We start from the raw sequence: 19,803 nt of genomic DNA, 5'->3' as shown, positions 1-19,803 counted from the left end.
CGGCGCTCTGGTTTCTTGTGATGGATCAAGACACTTGTTGAGATAGTGCCACGATACCGTGTGTGTCCTAAAGTAGAGTACAGGGACGCTCTGGGTATATGCACATGGTGTTCATGAGTCATTTTAGATAGCATCCCGTTATAGGGCACTGAGATTGCCGAATGAGAGCGGTTTTACTGAAGAATTTGGTTGGTGCTTGGAAGGTATTTTTTTTCCTGTCTGGAGCATTCTTGGTTTATCCCCCAATATTGATCAACGAAGAACACACACCTGGATGAACTCCATAATACATGTAGTCCCTATGTTATGGACAGGGGCTCCTGGTGTTATAGATTTTTTTTTTATAACCTTTTCTACTTCTTTATTCATATTTACCGTACCAGTCTTCAGCACGTTTCTTTCCTTATGAGGTATCGGCGGCGTACCCAAGGGAGCCTCCTCTACTGCTCCATTCCTCACACCAGCAGGAATGTCTGAGACATAAAAAGAACACTTCCATTAACCAGACAATGCAGTCTCAAGCCCGAATAGCGGGGGAAGGCCATATATTGTCTTGCTAATCTTATCATGTACTTTCCTTGGAATTAAAATATGCTATGTTGGAAATGAAGGAAACTGGTTTTCAATTTACCTCGTTCTGTTTTTTTGGGGTGTCGGAAATATTGCATTGTGGGATTTGTAGTTTTGAATTTACCTTTTTGATTGTGCTTCTCCAGTGCAAACATAAACATCCACAACTGGCTGAGGGTATGCTGCATGGCGTACAAATCCCCTCTGCACCACACTATTACATGCCACACAATTCCACAACTAATAATTTCAATCCAGTCCCTATAATTCCGCTCCACACCACATCCATCCATCCACGTAATTAAAAAGCATTGTCATTTATAACGTCAATAGCTCCAATTTTTTCAAATGTGAGACCGATTGCATTGCAAATGCTTTTTTTTAATTCGTTTGCAGATTTACCAGAACTGGTAGAGCAGGGAATGTGCCAAAAGGATGTGCCTCTCCAGTTAAAGCGTAACTAGGAGAAATATCTTATTTTTTTTTTCTTCGTTACTTCCTATTTCTAGGTGTGTTGCATTTGCCTCAGAATTGTTTTTTGTGCAGGAAGGTGTCCCTTCCTGCACAAACAATCCAGTCGGAACACAGTCACCCTGGTACCATGGTGCAAGGGTGCCTGCATTGTGGCTAGGCAGCCAAAACGGTGCCAGTACATAGACAAGGACAGGAATGCGTTGTATTCTTTTAAATACAGTGCATTCCTGCCATTTATCTGCAAATCAGTGCTGCAAGATGACTTGTTGCGTTACTTTGTCATAAATGAAGCCCCCGGTTTAAAAACAATTAAGTGGTTGTCAAAGGCCTTCGGAAGCTGGCTTTCCATCAGAATATTGTGTGGGATTTTTTGCCTTGGTGAAGCAGAATGTGTATTTGAAAAAATATATATATTCAGAAAAAACCTGTACCCTATTAACCATGCCTTCTGTTTTTCAGTATGCCACAGCTGGATGCCTTCTGTCCCTGCATCATACGGAAAAGCCAGAACATGAAGAAGTTTGTGAGTTTCGTCCATACACGTGTCCTTGTCCTGGGGCTTCTTGCAAGTGGCAGGGATCGCTGGAGGCAGTGATGCCACACCTAATGCATGCACACAAGAGTATCACCACTTTACAGGGAGAGGACATCGTTTTTCTAGCCACTGATATTAACCTACCTGGTGCTGTTGACTGGGTCATGATGCAGTCTTGCTTTGGACACCACTTTATGCTTGTACTTGAAAAACAAGAAAAATTTGAAGGCCATCAGCAGTTCTTTGCTATCGTGCTGTTAATAGGCACTCGTAAACAAGCAGAGAACTTTGCCTACAGGTTGGAACTCAATGGAAACCGCAGACGGCTTACATGGGAAGCCACACCTAGATCGATACATGATGGTGTGGCAACAGCCATCATGAACAGTGATTGCTTGGTCTTCGACACCTCCATTGCACACCTTTTTGCCGATAATGGAAACCTGGGAATCAATGTTACAATCTCCATGTGCTGAATGATTTAGCAAATGTGGAGTTGTCGTGCAGCTTGCGTGGTGCTTACTGCTCATGTTTTTATTTTTATTTTATAAACCATTCAGTGCATGATACGAAACATCGAGGCAAGGCATGTTGAGCACGTGATTCAGAAACCTAAGTAATGCGTGTAGTGCAAAATGCCTATTGTGACACAGGTTTGCAGTGTGATAACCGAATGGCGAAAACCCTGGTCATTGGAATTGGGTTAAATAAAATGGTTTTCTATTGCCATTTTCCTAATTATTGATACATGTACATAGAACTTAAAGATTATTTTGGATATAACCACTGTGATGCAGAATAGACGTCAAATTGATTTTTAATGCATTGTACAAATATACTTATTCAGTAATTCTTTCTTTCTAAACTTCCGCCTGCTGGCTAACTTATTCACATTACTAACGGGAATTGGAAGTTGTTTGAATTCATATTTGTTTCGTGCTGCTGTGAAAATTCAATTCTAGCTGAGACAGAACAATGGAAATGCCTGTCCGCTTTACACCAATAAGCTGACCGATTTTGTGTGGATCTGAAATCACTTTGTTGTACTTTTAGCTCCTCAGGGTTATGTTTTTAAAAGCTCATCTGTCTCCGGTCATTTCTGTTTTGTCTGACATTACTCAACTAAAGCATCTTTCATTCTGTATGAGCTTGGTTGATACACAGACGTCTGTGGGTCGTTTCCTAGTGCCCCTGCATGAGCCTCAATTATGTTCCAGTAATGGGGACCTGCTGGGACAGTGGTGGAACTGGAAACTACTTCATAAACTGGTAGAAACCAGTGCTGCACATAGGTACTACTGCCAGATGCACAGTTCTGCTTGTGTGCAGCCATGCTTCTCCCCGTGCACCGTTGAGACTTTTTTTTTTTTTATCCAGCCCTCGTTGCCTTAGTCCCCAGATACTTTGGCTTGCTTTAAATAGTTTATACTGCATGCAGTTCTAGTACTGAGAATACGGTTATACAAACATTACATAATGTCAAAGCACTTTGGGTCACTTGATACTCTGTCAGCAGTAACGTTTAATGACTGGTCCAGGATATTCTGGAACTTTTTGGTCACACTGTGTGTGCCCCCTTTATCACATCTTGTAATAGAATTTGTACAGCATGATTGCAGTATTGTAGATTAATTTCTATAAGATTGTGTGCAGTACCCTGATTTTGTTTTACACTGATTTCTCACAGAGAAAACAAATGTGTCATTGGTCGTAGTGTAAATAGTGTAGACATATACAAATTATATGTAAGCCCTGTCGATATGGAGATGTCAGTATTTGCGGAACTATTGTATGTTTTGGCAAATAACAAGTTTCTGTCTTGCTACAAAGCCAGCTTTGACTGGTTGTTCGGCACACCAGAGGTGAACTGATTTATCAGAGGTGCTTTGCCCGATTTCTGCGTGTCCAATTTCCTGTTTTACAGACTACCTTCTAGAAATGCTATTTACAGTTTGTAATTAACTATGACGAAGAAGACTATGTACACCAAGTACTTACTCCTACCATGACCATAGGTCTAAAAAGGGTTAAAATCATATTAATTGATGGCTGTCAACACCAGATGTTTCAAAAGTAGTTAGCTCGTCATTAAGTAGCTTTTTCCAAGCATTCTTCAGAAAACGTCAAATTAGACTTGTTTTTTATTTTACCTAATATTTTAAGTATCTTTCAAGCACTGTCATGCTGCCTCTGGGATATGCCATCAGTTCTCTGGGATTGGATTGATCGCTACAACACCTGCTCATATCCTACTCGACACCACGTGGACATACCTTACTCATCTGTTAGGTCTTGTATGTGCCAGACCTGCTGGCAGGACTGCGCCTTCAAGATAACATGTTTCCTCCTGCAGTAATGTCATTTGTTTGTTGCATAGAAGTGATAATCAACAAATGGTAATTGTTGGAGGGCAATGCAGTATTCTCTGCTCTCTGCTTTGGAAATTAAAGAACAGTGAATGGGCAATTCATTTTTCTAACCTGCAAAGATCGAAGAGTGAAAGAACTCAACTTGGAGAATCCTAAAAGATGTTTGGAATGTATTCCTTCTTGAGTGCACTTGGTTTCTAGGTTTGCTGGCATTATGTGATCCCTACAGGGCATGTATGAATAATTTGTTCTATGCCCAATGTGTGTTTTTAGGATGGAAATTGTGGCAACTGTTTACCACACACCCAAGTGTTATTTATGTTGTGCGACTTTAACGAAGCAGTGGGTATCTTCCATCCTTCCTGTGATAACTGGGTGTGCTAGCCAGTTGGAAGACAGCTTCAATAGTACTTGTTCTTCGTGTGATAATCGTTGGCTTAAACAGCTTGAGAAAGGGAGTGTTTTGCCTCACATGCTGTGAGGAAAAAGTCATTTGATACTTGGTTGAATGAATGTTTTGATTTGGTATGTAGCATTTTAGGCCTCCTAATATGCGACGGGCTACTGCAAAATCCCTTCCAGATCTATCTAGATCGTGCATATTTTCCTACGTTTACATGCAACATGTAGCATACGCTTTTTGAATAATACTTTGTTTGTTTCAAAGACTGTCTGTCGCATGAGTTACTGTCTTGTCTAAGTGCTTGCGACCAACATCACCCTGATGGAGCATGTTTGTGACTAGGCCTATTAAAGCTGCATCACTTCTGGTCTATGCTTCTCTTGGTATCTGTGAAATGTATGACAGGAAGGTCTGAACACAGCATGACCACTTGAGTTATTTTCACTTTTCTCTTGGTAAGCTGACCTATTTATCACACTTCCCACATTACCAAATTTATTTACAGGCTGCTCCTTGTTTGGATGGTTTTCTCTTGGAAAATTATTTTGAATCTATGTCATGGAAATATTTTTCTGTAGAAATATATTATTCGTTGTAAATGTTGGAGTCCGGCAAGGTTGTGGTTCTAAACGTTGTGACGATCACAGCTAAATCTAACGTTTCAGTCCAAGTTCATATATATTATTCCTTTTTTTATATTGTGGGTTTTCTAGCCTAGTTAAATATATATTTGGTTTCCTTCAAGCACCTCCACTGTTCAGTATTTTCAGGTTTTCTGCAAGTGAAGTTGTGGCAAACCTCCTATAAAAAATTGCCCAAACCACAGTTATGAGTTGTATATGGACTCATTGTGGCAGGCTCCTTGGTGACAAAGCGTTGGTGCAGCCTGTTTTTATAGCCACTGTTCAAACGCTGCCAGTCTGCCTACGGTTTAATTTCATAAAGGCTGTGTCTAAACATTTGCTATTATTTCAAACCTAACTTTGGGCAGCTGCAGCTCGTTATATTGCCATCCCGGGGGGTTTGTTCACTAAAAGAATAGGTATGTGTGTTGATATTGGGGAAGTAAACAGCCAGTGGCTGCTCAGTGTTACTTAAAGAATCCAGCTAAACTATATGGAACAGGACAGTACAACGTTTGAGTCTCTTTGGCCCCAAAACACTACTTGCACCGGATTTAAGTATGAATGTTACAGGTGAGTTGAAGGGTTGACTGCTAAATTTCTCCAGATAAATGCAACTAAATGAAGAACCATCTTACTTTGTTACCTGCATGCATGCATTTACACAGTAGGACATATGTTTTATTCTTTTAAGTTTTGTATTGTTATAGAGTTGTGATAAACTGAAAGTTTTTTGTTACTTTTTGAGCTTACTAGTGTTCGGTATTTACATCAGTAGTCCGTTTCTGTATGAGAATGAACCTAATGGGATACCCAAGTTAGTGCTTCTTTTGTACCAGTCACCCAGTCTAATGGCATGTGCAGTTACTTTACTTTTAAGCATATGTACAAAGCATGTAGCAGTCTGCATTGACTGTGCTGCATTGGGCAGGAGAGTGTTCTCTGCACTCAATCTACTTAAGTACTGTGATGCTTAGCAGTTTTGCTTTTTCAGAAGTTCCGTGGTGCAAGTGCGCTTTGCCACAACTTGTTCAGACCTTTTTTTTTTATTTGTTAATCTGTTGAGAGAAATCATTAAGATATTGTTTTATTAGGGTAAATGGGGTCACAATCCATCAATTACAGTTCTTTGCAAACACGAAGGATGCAAAACACTTGCAGCCAAATCGAAGGCGAGGCTCACTATTAGTTTGTATTGTTTGGACTATAAGGTGTCTCTTGTTTGTTACATGTGTTTGATTCTGCCCTGTTTTGCAACCGGGTAGTTGACAGAAACATGGGTGCGTGGCAAAGCTTGCACTACTGTGCATAATTTACAATTGCTCTTTTTGTAGCTGGCCTCTGAACCTAGTATCTTTACATTTTTGGTTTGAACAACTCAGTTCTGAAACTCTATTTGTGACTGCAGAGACCGGATCCTATTGGTGTCATTTATTTGAGCTCACTTGGAAACGTCAGTTAAAGGAGACAATCATCAAAACCTATACATTTCTATATTTTAGTTTTACAATCTGTGGGTTTTGTACACCTAAGTTTAAGACTACCAATATTGTCTAAAAGCTTAATTGTGATCATAGCTTATAGTCACTTGTAATTTAATACAATACAACTATTGAACAGGAGGAAGCCGAGCCTTTGTGGCATGAAGCTAAATGGACTAAACTTTACAAGCATTACATGGTAACATGATTGTATAGCAAAGCCACCTTGAAAATGAATTTGCTACGCTTGAGCAAACTGCTTTATATATTTAATTTTTTTTTTTTTTTGTTTGTTACTGCTACCTTTGTGTGGAACTGGGGTTGTCGGGCTTGGATCGATTCCTTAACTTTAAAAAGCACAGAGGAATGAAACTGGCATTAAAAAAAAGCATTAAGAAGCATGAAAACGAGCACGAAAAACCTAGATATTCTACCATAGTATATATAAAGATCAACTTGAACATCACTTTCATGTCCCATTCCATCCCGCTATCTTTCCTTCTTCACTCCAGCCAATCTTTGACCCTCCTGTGTGCCTCTTCAAATATTCACTGACCTTCCCCGATTGCATTTAATACTCAGTTGAGCCTACTTGGGACCTACGCTAACCAGTCTCTGTTTCTCCCCCCCAAATTATAGTGTCCAAACACCAACTAATCTTCCATACCATACTTCAGCTGCAAAATTGTATATGTGTGGGTGAAATGCAATTTAATGTGGGGGCTACTGGGCTACAGTTAATGTCTTTAAAATGTTTAGTGCAGGTTAATATGCAGAATACAATATTATCATCATTGGTAAATTTGTTGTAACAAAGGCTATTTAACGGAAACCAATATTTTCTTACTGTTGCTATGTTAGTCCACATGACCCCCTTCATTGCTGGAATGAAAATTGTGCCAGCTGTAGTGAATGAAAGGTTTAATTATATTAAGGACACGAGGATTATGCAGCAGTTTCTTTTATCCGGCCGTGTCCTAAGTACAAAAACTTGTCATCAAAGAAATGTTAGCAAGCGAGGCCGACATCTATAACCCTAATCTTTGCTGGACACTTGGATGCACTATTTGTATATACGTTGCCTGGGTTCTAGGTGGTCAGTTGTGTACTAGATCTTGATTTAGACAGGTCGCATTCCCCATTGCCTCATTCCCCCTCCAAACATACCCAGACAGAACGCTTTCAAACCTAGGTACACCACTGGGCACTCGTAGCCTAGTGGAGTTCTCATCACCCCACGTCCTGGCTCTACTCCCTCCACTCATTCCCGGACCCACCTCTATGTATGCCTTTACCGCTTCGTCTGCTCTCTGACACTGGGGCCCTTACTTCAGCACATGGACTATCTGGGTAGGGTAGTCTCTGACCATGATGCGCACAGTATGGATCTCAGATGGGCACCACCTCCTTGAAGATCAGGTGTTCGGAAGGAGCAGGAGGACTGCATTGGGCAATACTTCTGACCACAACACTGCCTCCACCAGGATGCTGGAGTGGGATTCTTTTAAAGCGGTTGTTTGGGGAATGGCATCCAACAGATTGCGGGAGTTGGCTGGACTCTTGAGAGATGTATAGAGAGAGCTGAACGTACTCTGGTGGATCTTAGCAAGGCTGCAGTCGCCAATCCTGCACACCCCTTGCAGTTAGCAGATGCCAAACTTGCCTATCCTACTGTTCTGGAGAACTTGCGTTGCTACAATCTTTACAGCCTACGTAGCTAGATTTTACTGAGAGGGCGATAGACCTGGTCGACTCCTGGCGTGTCCCGCCCGATGGGACTCTGCGACGCGCCCTTTAACTGAGGTCACAACACTTACCAGCGTCAGTTCACACTCAGGCTTACATTCTACAGCCCTTCTAGAGCTATTATTCGGCCCTATAAAGTGCACAACAAGACACTCAAATGGAGTTATCGGGCGGATTCCTGGCTGGTAGCACGCTCCCACAGATACCAACCTCAACGCAGACTGCCCTAGACGTGAACCTCTCACCCGTAGACTTAAAACGGGCGATCCGCTACATTGCTTGAAATAGGATTCCTGGGTTAGAGGGTCTGGCCCAGGAATATATCTCACTTTTTCATCCCTTTTTTGCCCGGGTTGGCTGCAGTGTATGGAGCGGCGGTGTACTCCCTTACTCCCTAAACCAGTCCCTTCTGGTCTCCATCCCAAAACTAGATAAAGAACCCATGCAATTAACTTCATACATACCCATTGCTATACTATGGGCTGACCACAAGATCTTAGGCAAGACTGTAGCCGCTCGTTATGCCCAGATCCTCCCGGGATTAGTACACTCAGATCAGAACAACTTCGTCCCAGGCCGAAGCACCTCTCAGAATCTACTCTGCCTTTTACGTGCAAGATCAGATAAAGTGGTGATTCCCACAGGTGGAATGCCTTATACAAGATTTGGGAAAGGCGTTCAACACCCTGTCCTGTGATTACCTGCCTGGGGGTGGGTTCCAATCTCTTAGCCTACACTAAGCTACTGTATACTCACCCAATTATCTCAGCCCCTTATTCAGTATCCCGAGGGAAGCACCAGGGTTGTCTGCAGCCCCCTAATTTTTGCGTTCACTATGGAGCAGCTTGCCATGTGGCTGTGAGGGGATGGCATGAGAATGGGGCATCCCATTACCGGGCAGGACCCTTGTAGTATTTCTGTACACGAACATCTAGTCCGCTATGGTCCCAACATAACGACCGGTCTTACACCAATTCAGGGTATATTGGCAGAGTTCACCTCCGTGGCAGGACTCTGAGTCAGTTGGACAAAAGTGGTCATCTATCCATGCCACCTTGGGTAAATACCTCGAGAGGTATACTTTGGTGCAACCTGCCTTAACTGGCAAGGTAAGGGGGCCCCATTACTTGTGAGCTCTATCACTCTACCATAGATCTATATCAGAGAAACCTCTGCAGAGTCTTGGCAGGTACCTAATCCCAAATACAATGCTGGTGAACTCTCCCACTGGACCCCATTGGCAAGATTGCGCTAGCAAAAATGGTGGCTTTGCACGCCTCATTTACCATCTTGCAAACCTCCCAATTATACCTCACCATTCCTTCTTTAAGGAATTTGATGCACTTCTTGGCACACATCTTTGGAGATCTGCCAACATATAGCCCTGTCAAAAAAAAATATATATATCTTTCTTTTCACATTTTCACATACAATAATGAGGAAATGATGCTGAAATGGGACATTGTGCCAGCCATGTGATGACTTGCTTAACATTCATAACTTCAGTGAAACAGCATTTGGCATCAGTACAGCAAGTAATTTAGGCCCAAACATAGCTAAGGAGTGCACAGGTAACACAATTCGGTATTATTGATCAGGAGAGTCTTGATGCAGCTGTACTTCATAGGTTTAGGCATGTATTATCACCGGAATCTATGGTAGACAAAGAGTTCAAAATAATAGAGGTGCAACAATAAAACGCATTAAATAGCCAAAGTCGCCCTTTCCTGCGCATTGCATCAGCCCACCCCTTCAGGTACAATGCCATTTTCAATTTGGGAGCCAGTGCCTCTGCATCTCTCGGCGACATATATCTTTTGGGCGGGAAGAGTTGTGCATTAGCAAAGCTTAGATTTCTCTATTTACATTACAATAAGCTAGGCTACACAGCCAGGCCTTCAGTGTTGGGGCTGTCCTTCTGCCCCACACCAGCGCTATTTCCCTCTTAGCCAGCAGGTACCCAAGTGCAGCAAACCTCCTTGTCTTTTTGGAAAAATTAACCATGTAACCCATGAGTGCAATCTCCGGGATGGGGGTTAGAGACCGGGAGATCATTTCGCCTAATGTAGCATGTACTTGCTCCCAATACGGCTGTAGCTTAGGGCATGTCCACGTTAAGTGGGCAAAATACGCATGTGGGGCAAAACACTTCAAGCAATGGTGGGGCCTAGACGGGTCTACTTTATGTGACCAAGCAGGAGTGTGATGTATTCTGCTAATGAATTTAAAATGAATGAGTTTGTGCCTACTATTGAGAGATATTTCCTTTGTGGCCCTACAGCACTGCTCCCATTGATTGTCCGATATGGGCCGACCAAGGTCGTGTTCCCATGCCATGCGAATCTTAGCATCTGAGATCGGGCGTATCTTAAGGCATGCTTTGTACATTTTAGAAATCAAATGGGCACTAGTCTCCCTCTCTATTAGCAGTGTTAATGGGGTTGCCGGTTCCGGCGCTACTGGGTATGTAGGCAGAGTGGCACATAGTGAGGAATGTATGCGCCTCATAATGAAGGCGTCCATAAAAGAACTGCCCTGAAACCTAGTGTCCTCCGACATCGAGAATATATGATTATTGGGGAAGAGATCTCCAATTTGTCTGTTATCCAATTTAGTTAGTGCGCGCTGCACCAGTGTTTCCCCCCGTGATGGGGAGCCATAGAGGGCTTGGAGGCGGCAAGGCGGGTGAATAAGAGATCTAACTTCAGGGGTCTACGCAGTTTCTCCCATGCCCAGCTGGTGGTGGAGACTGTATGTCAAGTGGGTCTCTCGAACCCCCACCCCCCTGGCCCCCCCACCACCTCCCCCCAGTCTAATAAGGTGCTGACACAGCTGCAAGAAGAAGGCTTGAGTGGGGTGAATAGGAATATTATTGAAAAGATACAAGAATTTAGGCAAGACTATCATTTTAATAATGGCAACCCTACCTGCCATAGACAGTGGATTGCAGAGCTATTTCTCGACCTGCGCCTCCAAGGAGCTTATGGCTCGTCTGTAATTTAGCCAAAATTATAGTAGTGGTGTCTATTTGAATGTGAATGGCGAGATATTTGACCGAGTCGTGACACCACTCAAGCGGAAACCCACAGTCCCATGGCACAGTGCTGCGCGTCAGTGGAAAAATTACAGACGTGTGTCAGTTTATGCAGAGTCCCGGAAAATGGCCAAACCGCATAATTTCCCTGATTATTGGCTTGAGGTTAGTCTGGGGATGTCTCACATATAAGATAGTATCATCTGCATAAAGTGAAACCAATAATGGATCAGTATTGAACTGCAACCCCCTGTGTAGGTGGCGTTCCTGAAAATGTCTTACCAAGGGGTCCATGGCTAAAATGAACAATAAGGGGGGATAACTGGCATCCCTGCCGCGTTCTGCGGGCCAAGCTAATGGCAGGAGACAGCGTGTCGTTAATGCGCAATCAAGCAGTGGGTCTAGTGTATAAAAGAGCAGTGTTGGTAACAAAATCCTCCCGCATCCCTATGCGGTGCATTACTGAAATAAAAAATGGCCATTCCAGTGAATCAAAATCTTTTTTGGTATCCAGTAGCACCGCCGCGGCCGGGACCATTGGATCTATCCTGTGCAGTACTGAAAAAAGGGTTCTGAGATTAAGTGAAGTAGAGCGATGAAGAACAAACCCCGATTGTGCAGTGGAAATAATATACTCCATCAGCAAAGCCAGTCTGATTGCTATCACCTTGGCCAGAATTTTATAATCCTGATTCAATTAAGAAATGGGCCCATACAAACTACATTGAGACGGGTCCTTGCCAGGTTTGGGGAGTAGTATAATAACGGCCTCTCTAAAAGTGGGAGGGAGAATGTGCTTTTCCAACGCTTCCTCGTATACCTCTTATCAGTCGGGGGACTAGAATGTCTTTGTATGCCTTGTAGAAATCTGCCGTAAACCCATCTAGACCCGGTGCAGAGGAACTCCGAAGTGTGTCGATGGCTTCTACAACACTGTCCTGGGTTATTGGGATGGCCAGGAAGCCTTGCATGTGTTTCTCGAGGTAAACTAGTGCAATTTCGGGCAAGTATTCTTCTTGAGCGTTTAGGTCTCCGCCTAGTTTGGAACTGTATAGGGTTTTAAAATGAGTTAGGAACGTGGAACTTATCTCTGGTGTGGAGTATACCGAATGACCAGTGGGAGTTTTAATTTCAGTTATGTATGCCTTGCTATAGGGGAAGCACTTGTGCAAGGATTCTGCCAGGGCGTACAACCTCGCCGTATCTCCTGGCTATGTGGTATTTACCCATATACAATATTTCCCTATCCGCTAAGTCCCGTAATTCCACTAATAGAGCCAGGCGTCGACTTTCCACCTCAGCAGAGGCGTTCTCCAGTATCTCGGCATCCAAAGCCAATGTCTCTCTCAATGCGTGCCAGGGAGTTACGTAAGTCTTTAAGTAAACCTGACTTTTTGGCAATGCAGACCCCACAAATGTACGCTTTAAAACCCTCCCAGAGGACCGCACATGCATCTACTTATCCGGTGTTAATTTCAAAATAGTCCTCTATGGCTTTCCTAATTTCCTCGAGGAATACTGGGTCTTGGAGTGCTCTGCTCGGAAACCTGCACTGCCGTTCAAACCCCCCGGGTCGCGGGACAGCAAGCCTAAGTACAACAGGGGAATGGTCTGAGTAGGTCTGTGGTAGGGTATCAAGCGCCCGGGACCAACCCGCTATGCCAGGGGAGACCAACCAGTAATCCATTCTAATACAGGTATTATGGTAGCTGGAGTAGTGCGTGTAAGGAGTGGTAGAATTGCGTGTGTGTTCAATGTCCACCAATGAGAATTGCTGACAGATGTCTTGTAATACAAGGCGAGGGTCTGTTTTGGTGTCAGGAGAGGAAGAAGTGCTGTCTCTGACAGGATCGAGCAACAAATTAAAATCACCACCCATAATGACTAAACAGGGATTCAGTGCCAGCAAGTGTACCTGCAAGGAAGAAAAAAACTCTGGGGAGTCTACGTTGGGACCTTATATACCAATTATTGCGACATAATGACCCATTAAGGTACCTGTGACAATTAAAAAACTGCCCTCGCTATCCTTAATCACTTTGCCTGGGGAGAATGGGATCCTCTTGTGAATTAGTATGGCCACCCCCTAGCATAACTGCTATAGTTCAAGAAGTACCTGTGGGCACCCCAGATAGCAGCCACTGGGAAATTATCTGATTTGGACAAGTGCGTTTCCTGGAGACAGGCTACGTCGACTTTATGGCAGGATAAGTAATTGAGCACTTGCTGTCTTTTGCGGGTTCTGTTTAGGCCCCTAATATTCCATGACATAAGGGACAGTCCAGAAGGACCAGGCAGGTTACCTAACTGCGCCATACTGCGACTGGGAAGCCAAATCTGTGTTTAATGAAGAACACCAAGTGCCGTGTGATAGTGACATATTCGTCTGTTCCCTGAGCATGCTGTATAGACAAAACCAGAAGTAAAGGAGTCTTTACCAAATAAATCAGATGGCATTTGTTCAATGAAGAGATCCCTGCGGCCAGTTGTGGCTGTTTCTGGTACGCCTAAGATGCGAATGCTGTTTCGTCGACTACGTGCTTCCAAGTCCTCGTTCTTAATCGCCACCTCTTTCAAAATTCGCTCCATCCTGTCCAGACGTTTCCGTGTTTGTGCTATGCCATCCTCCACATCAGATATCCTCGCCTCTGCCACATCCAATCGTCGATCATGTGCCTGCACCTTAGCGCCCATATCTGCCCGGCTTTTATCAAGCGCGTCGAATCTGCCGTCTAGGGCCCAAAATCCTGCTCTCATCTCTTGGAGTATGGCAGCTGTCAGGCACTGACTGTCATCTGCATCCTCCGCCCCGTGGGTGTCGTCTGCCATGTCTGTGGGATCCTCAAACGGGTTGTCAGCAACTTTCCCAAAGGGTAAAGTCCTTTGCTTGGGGTCTTTGCGGCCCATGACACAGGGAAGTGGAGAGGCTCTACCAGGGAAGTGCAGGTGGAGCTGATAGTAATGCAGAGGCCTGTGTAGGGCCAGTGGACCTCACCTGAACTCACAGGCGTGGCGGGAGATCAGGGTAGCGGCAGCAGCGTATAGGCCATCCTGTTGCAACTAGGCGCGAAAGCGACTCGGAATCCGACACTGGAAACGGCGGCAGGTTAGCCCAGCACCATGTGACTCTGGGCAATAGCTCGCTTAATCTTCCCGACGGCCCCCAGCGCCTAGAGACCCTTACGGGTGATTGTGCGCTTTACAAATGTGGACTTTACTTTAAAAGGGCAGCGTGTATCCACCACTGCGCTACGGGCCATAATTATTAAAGTGTCCCCCCTCGTCTGCTTCAACCAGGACTAGGCTTGTATGGGACCGCCCAAGGAACCACAGTTAGTAGGGAGCAGGCCACTCTTGGCCCCCCCCCCCCCCCCCAAGCAAGTGTATTAATTGCCAGAGGCCACAGCGGAGGGGGGGGGGGGGCAATCACAGCACTTGAACAACACCAGTAGGGTTTGGCAAGGCGTTTATGGCTGAGTTTAGTGGTTGATGAGGCGAAGCAGCAGCATATCTAGATGGTGTTTCATTTGAAGTGTGCAGGGCGATGCGGGCCGTCTTAACACCTCTACACCAACTGCAGCAGCTATCAGGTCTCTTACAGTCAACCCCACCCGGCAGCAAGTCATTGCCCAACAAGCAGGCCTGTGAAGCGATGGAGGGAGCAGGAGCTGCACAGTCAGCCCAGTGATTGCCCCGACCCCAAACGCGGAGCCGGGGGAGCGTCCCCCGCACCCCCATCACTCCCCCCAGGTGTCCTGGAGACCGGAAGGCCCTGGCCCCGATGCGGACGCGTGGCTTAGGCTGCCCAGGCTGGGCTGAGCTACCGGTACGCCACGCCCACGGCCTGGCTAAATTTACTCCCTGGGAGGGGCGGGGGGAGGGGGGACACAGCCACACAAAAGCAGGGGGAAAGGGTACCTGACTCCGGAGCCAACTGGCGGCCCCCGCTCACCTCGCGTCCCGATCTCCGTAGCTCCCGGCCAAAGTGTAGGCCGCTGCCCAGGGCCTCTGTGTGGTCCTGGCATCAGATCGCAACTCCGGGTTTCGGAGCGGCCGCTGGAAGGTGTCAATCGGTTCTGCCTCTATCCATGGAGATAGCGACGGGCCTTGTGATCCGCTAGCTGGGTTTCTTCATGCCCAAACTGATCAATACATGGTCCCTGCCGGCAGAGATTGAAGCAGAGGCGGCCAGTTTAGACGCCTGCATGGCCACGCCCCCGCCCTGTCTAATCTTTAGCTACCATTGAGAGGGCCTTGAAGCTCCATCTTTTGAGGCATACTTCTGGGTAGCTGAGTTGCAATGGTCCCGTTGGACTGCGAGCCACTATCATGTCGAAGCCTCAACAGAGGTGGGACCTTTACCTGTAGCTGCTCTTTGTCCATTACTACCCCCGAGGCACAACTTGCGTCCTCCTGGCTCCTACAGCTGGCAGTGGCAAGAACCTGTATAATAAGGATATATCGCCTTAGTCTGAGAGTCCCGATTTATTCCCCTAACCTGCCCCTAATTGGCCTACCCCGTGGGCGAGATTATTACATCACAAGTGAACTGTGGGGACTCCTTAATGTGGGGGACGTCTTTGCAGAGGGTTATCTTCTCCCTTTTGGCCAATTGGCTGAAGAGTAGATTCCCGCCGGGACAGTTTGTCCTTCTTAGGCACCTCATTCATACGTGGGGCACCCCATGTGTGCATGCGATCTCCCAGATGGGGAGCCGGAGACACATCCAGTCCTTCTGACCATACTGACAATGGGACCAGGTTACCATTTTATCTCCTGTACAGAGCCATTCGGGAGCTGATGGCTACCTCACTCGACATGCTCCATCACAAATCGGCATAGGAGTTTGTTAGGGCATTGTACCTGATAAATAATGGAAACCAGCGCAATTCACATGTGTTTGAACTGTGAATTATAATGTTGCTCTAATAATGCTGTTACACTAGTCAATCTTATAAGTGATCGGTTTTAAATTTTTATATATATGTATTAAATACACTGTTCAAATGCTGAGACTTTGCAGTCTGTCAACACTTTCTAAAAAACGAAGTTGTGAAGACTTGATGGCTGCTCGCTCTGACCCCTGCATATGATTAAGACTTTGAACGAGTTGAAACGCGTTATGCTGATGCTGGAGTACTTGCCAAAATAAAAGAATTTCTCTATTGGAGCTCGCCTGTTGGACCCAGTAGGCGGCTATGGCCGAAATGCGTAGGTCTGTTTTGTGGATTAATATTCACCTTGCACTTTGCTGGTTCATTGCTCCATAACGTATGGAAGCATTTGAAGCCAAATAAATTGCTTGGTTAAAGGATTCCTGTGTGCCGTACTTCTGTTGGTCCTGGTGATGGAGTGGTAAAAGCAGGGCTCTCTTCAGAAGCTTTTTTGAAATATATATATATATAATAAAGCCGATCATCACTCATAACATGAACTGGGTTAACAGCATTATTAGAGCAACATTATAATACTTGTGCCGTACATAGAAGTCTCCATAAGGGCAGGCTGAGCACAGCTGAGCAGAATAACCCTGGCCTCTTTGTCCTTAATAGAATTGAAACTTCTCATCCCATGGACTGAGAATTTTTCATTTCTATGCTGGAACTGGAGGTGAGGATTAGGCGTGATGAGGACGCTTGAATTTCTGAAGGTCTTCTTGGTTCAAGAACATACAGTTCTTTATACTACTTTGAGCCTAACTCACGCCCCGCACAACTCATTGCTACTTCCCAGAAACACAATTTGCTTGCCCCCCGCTGTCAAGGCACGGACACTGCACTGATGCATATGCTGTGGTCATGTCTGGTCCTCCGGAATTATTGGCATACGTGCCGCACTGGGTGAAGTCACGGGACTCCCAGATATAGACACATGGGAAGCATGCTCCCTCTGTATATTAAAAAGAAAAAAAACAACAAAGGATGGGCGTGTTTTGCAGCCCTTTTCTTAATGCTGGCTAAGCGGAATTGTACACTGCTCTGACAGGCTTGGAAGGGCGCTGCGGGAAAGTATGCCCTTTGCTATGCGGAGGCACGCTGAAGGCCTATCTCACCGCTGTGGGCTGCTCTCCTCGTACATTTGACAGTTGGACTGCAATGACTATTTGCCCTGTGAACCCCTTATGAACACTGCACATCAGGCTTGAACCCCCTCCTCTTCCCCCGAGAAGGGTCTGTTGTCTTGGCATGCTATCTAGCATTGATCCTCCCTTAAACACCCACACAAGCGCAGAATCAGTGTTCAGTGGAGATATATATAATCTCAAGATTGACTAGTGTAAAAGCATTATTAGAGCAACATTTTAATACTTATGCCGTACAAAGAAGTCTCCATAAGGGCACGCTTAGCAAAGCTGAGCAGAATAATCCTGGCCTCTTTGTCCTTAATAGAATGTGAACTTTCCATCACATGGACTAACATTTTTCATCTGTGTTGGAACTAGAGGTGAGGATTACGCATGTTCAAAGCTAAAATAGGTCACTGCATAATCCGTGCATAGAATTTTAGCATAATTCCTTTGTAAATGATGTCCATTGATATGTTTTATCAAAAAGTTGTGGGTAAATATAATAAAGAAATCTGGCTTAGTCCAGTAGTTTAGCCATCCCCAGAGCCACATTTGTACCCAATTGGATGTTCAGCTCCTGAAATACTTGGAGCTTACAAGGAGCAGTGGGGTCAGGCAACTTTTGCCATAATGTTTTACTGCCTTTACAAACCGCTTTATAAATTTGCATTTAATAGTGGAAAGGGGGATTAATTATGATTATTGCCTAGTTTTTTTTCTGCATTTCTTTTCCTCAGTGTATGCAAGTAAATTGTGTAGACTATTATTTGTTAATACCGTGGCATTTTCTCTTTCTCTTGAAAGCTGTGTATTAGTAAAAATAATGTATTGTTCCTCAGACTTTGGATTGCTATCCTTTCCACTAATGATAGAAACAGGTTCTTGCTCAACATGAATTTGCCCTGTGTTGGTGCAAGAGTCTGTTTGGAAGAAAAGTGTTTTTAAAAAAAACAAAAACTTTTTCCAGTGCCAAGTAAAGGCTATCCGAAGAAACTGTTTCGCTCTCTTAATAAAAGGTATGCATCTTGACCAAAGGTGAACAGGATAAAAACCAGTAGAGTAGAAATGATGTTAGTCTTATCTCATGCCATAACTTTTTATATGGGTTTAACAATGAGACTTGTAAGGCCACTCTACCATTCAATCTGTCAAACTTTTTAAAATTTGATATGATTTAGTTTTTTCTGACGAGCATAACCTTCAAGGAGGTAGACTTACTGTCTCCTCTTTGTGCATGTCTCCTAAACACTTTGCCGATCTACATAAATATTTTGTCCTTGCTGTATTGTGCAAGTAAGGCCATGAATGTGTGCTTACATTTTAAGGCACTTCCCTTGACTTCATTGCAAATCGTTCTACTAAGAGGAGAGATGAAACCTACTTCTTGAATTTTTTGTGTGTGTAATGAAGCTCTTCTCTCCACTGAGTGGCTCCTTATTGCTCGAAGAGTAAAAGCTGGATTGTTTGTGTGCATTTTCTAGCACATCAGTTCTTTTTGTTAACCAATGGCTTGAAGCAATGACGTTCAAAATTAAGCTGCTAACCAGTGAAACCCAGAGATCATGGAATTATTTTTTCAGGTTATATCTTGGTTTTTAAGTAGGTTTGTTTGCTTCCTTTCATCACCTACATCAATTCTGTGTTGGTTACAAATCTCTCAACTTCATAGGCTTGATGTAATGTATGTGAGTTTGCATTGCACATCAGTTTTGCATCAGTTTCTCAATTTTTGTACCAGGAAGATTACTGTAAAGTTAAAGTGTTGTCTTCGAAACTATTGTAGATCTTTAAAAGTTGGTTACTAGCATCCCACACCCTAGAAGAAAGTTGGTATAGCTGCATGAAAAAGGACTGTTTACCGTAATGGTAATCTTGGCCCATGCTTCCAGAAGACAATTGAGTAATGTATGATGGAATACTGTGTATTTCATGGTGGGTGGGTGGTATGTGTGTACATGAGAGTAATTTTCTGACAACTTTCTGTCTTTTTTTCTGTAATGTCTGCTGTTCTCAAACGCTTAGTCCAGCTTTTATTCAGTTAGACAAAACTGTGACTATTTTGACATTTTAAAATTCAAAGTGCTATTTTGTTTAACTATTGTACAGTTGATATTTCCTTTGTATCTGATTCAAAATAAATTGATTTTAATGGCGGGTTGTACTTGGTTCTTAAGACATGATGGACTTATTTTGTGCATTGTTTATATTATGTCTATTCTTTGCAGATGGCTTCTGACCTTTCACATAGCACGGATGTGCTGAACTTTGTGATGATAAAACAGCATAGTTTCATGGTCTTCAATTCATAGTGAAAATGTAATCTTGCTTCCTAGGCCTAAATAGTAATCTTGTTTACAGACCGCTGTAACTTGGCTTTGACTTAATAGCTTGCATTCTAGTTTTCTTTGTAGGATAATCACTCCAAGACATCTGAAGAGATGTTCCAATCAATGTGAATCATGCCCATTATCATTTTGACCCTTTTTGTAACTGTAGTCTGG

General features: G+C 44.1%; 1 protein-coding gene across 1 annotated transcript in view; it reads left to right on the top strand.

Moving 5' to 3' along the window:
* The window catches only part of LOC144829318 (E3 ubiquitin-protein ligase Siah2-like), a 109,941-nt gene extending 90,485 nt beyond the window's left edge, over positions 1-19,456 (top strand). The window contains exon 2 of the mRNA XM_078688356.1: positions 1,504-19,456. Within this exon, the coding sequence (XP_078544482.1) occupies positions 1,504-2,055 (552 nt within the window). The 3' untranslated portion in view covers positions 2,056-19,456. The remainder of the gene's footprint in view (positions 1-1,503) is intronic.
* The last annotated feature ends 347 nt before the right edge of the window (positions 19,457-19,803 follow it).

The sequence above is a fragment of the Lissotriton helveticus genome, chromosome 4_1, assembly GCF_964261635.1.
Source record: "Lissotriton helveticus chromosome 4_1, aLisHel1.1, whole genome shotgun sequence".
NCBI classification, from domain to species: Eukaryota; Metazoa; Chordata; class Amphibia; order Caudata; family Salamandridae; genus Lissotriton; species Lissotriton helveticus.
The sequence above is the reverse complement of the archived record's forward strand: the minus strand, read 5'-3'. Positions and strand labels throughout refer to the sequence as shown.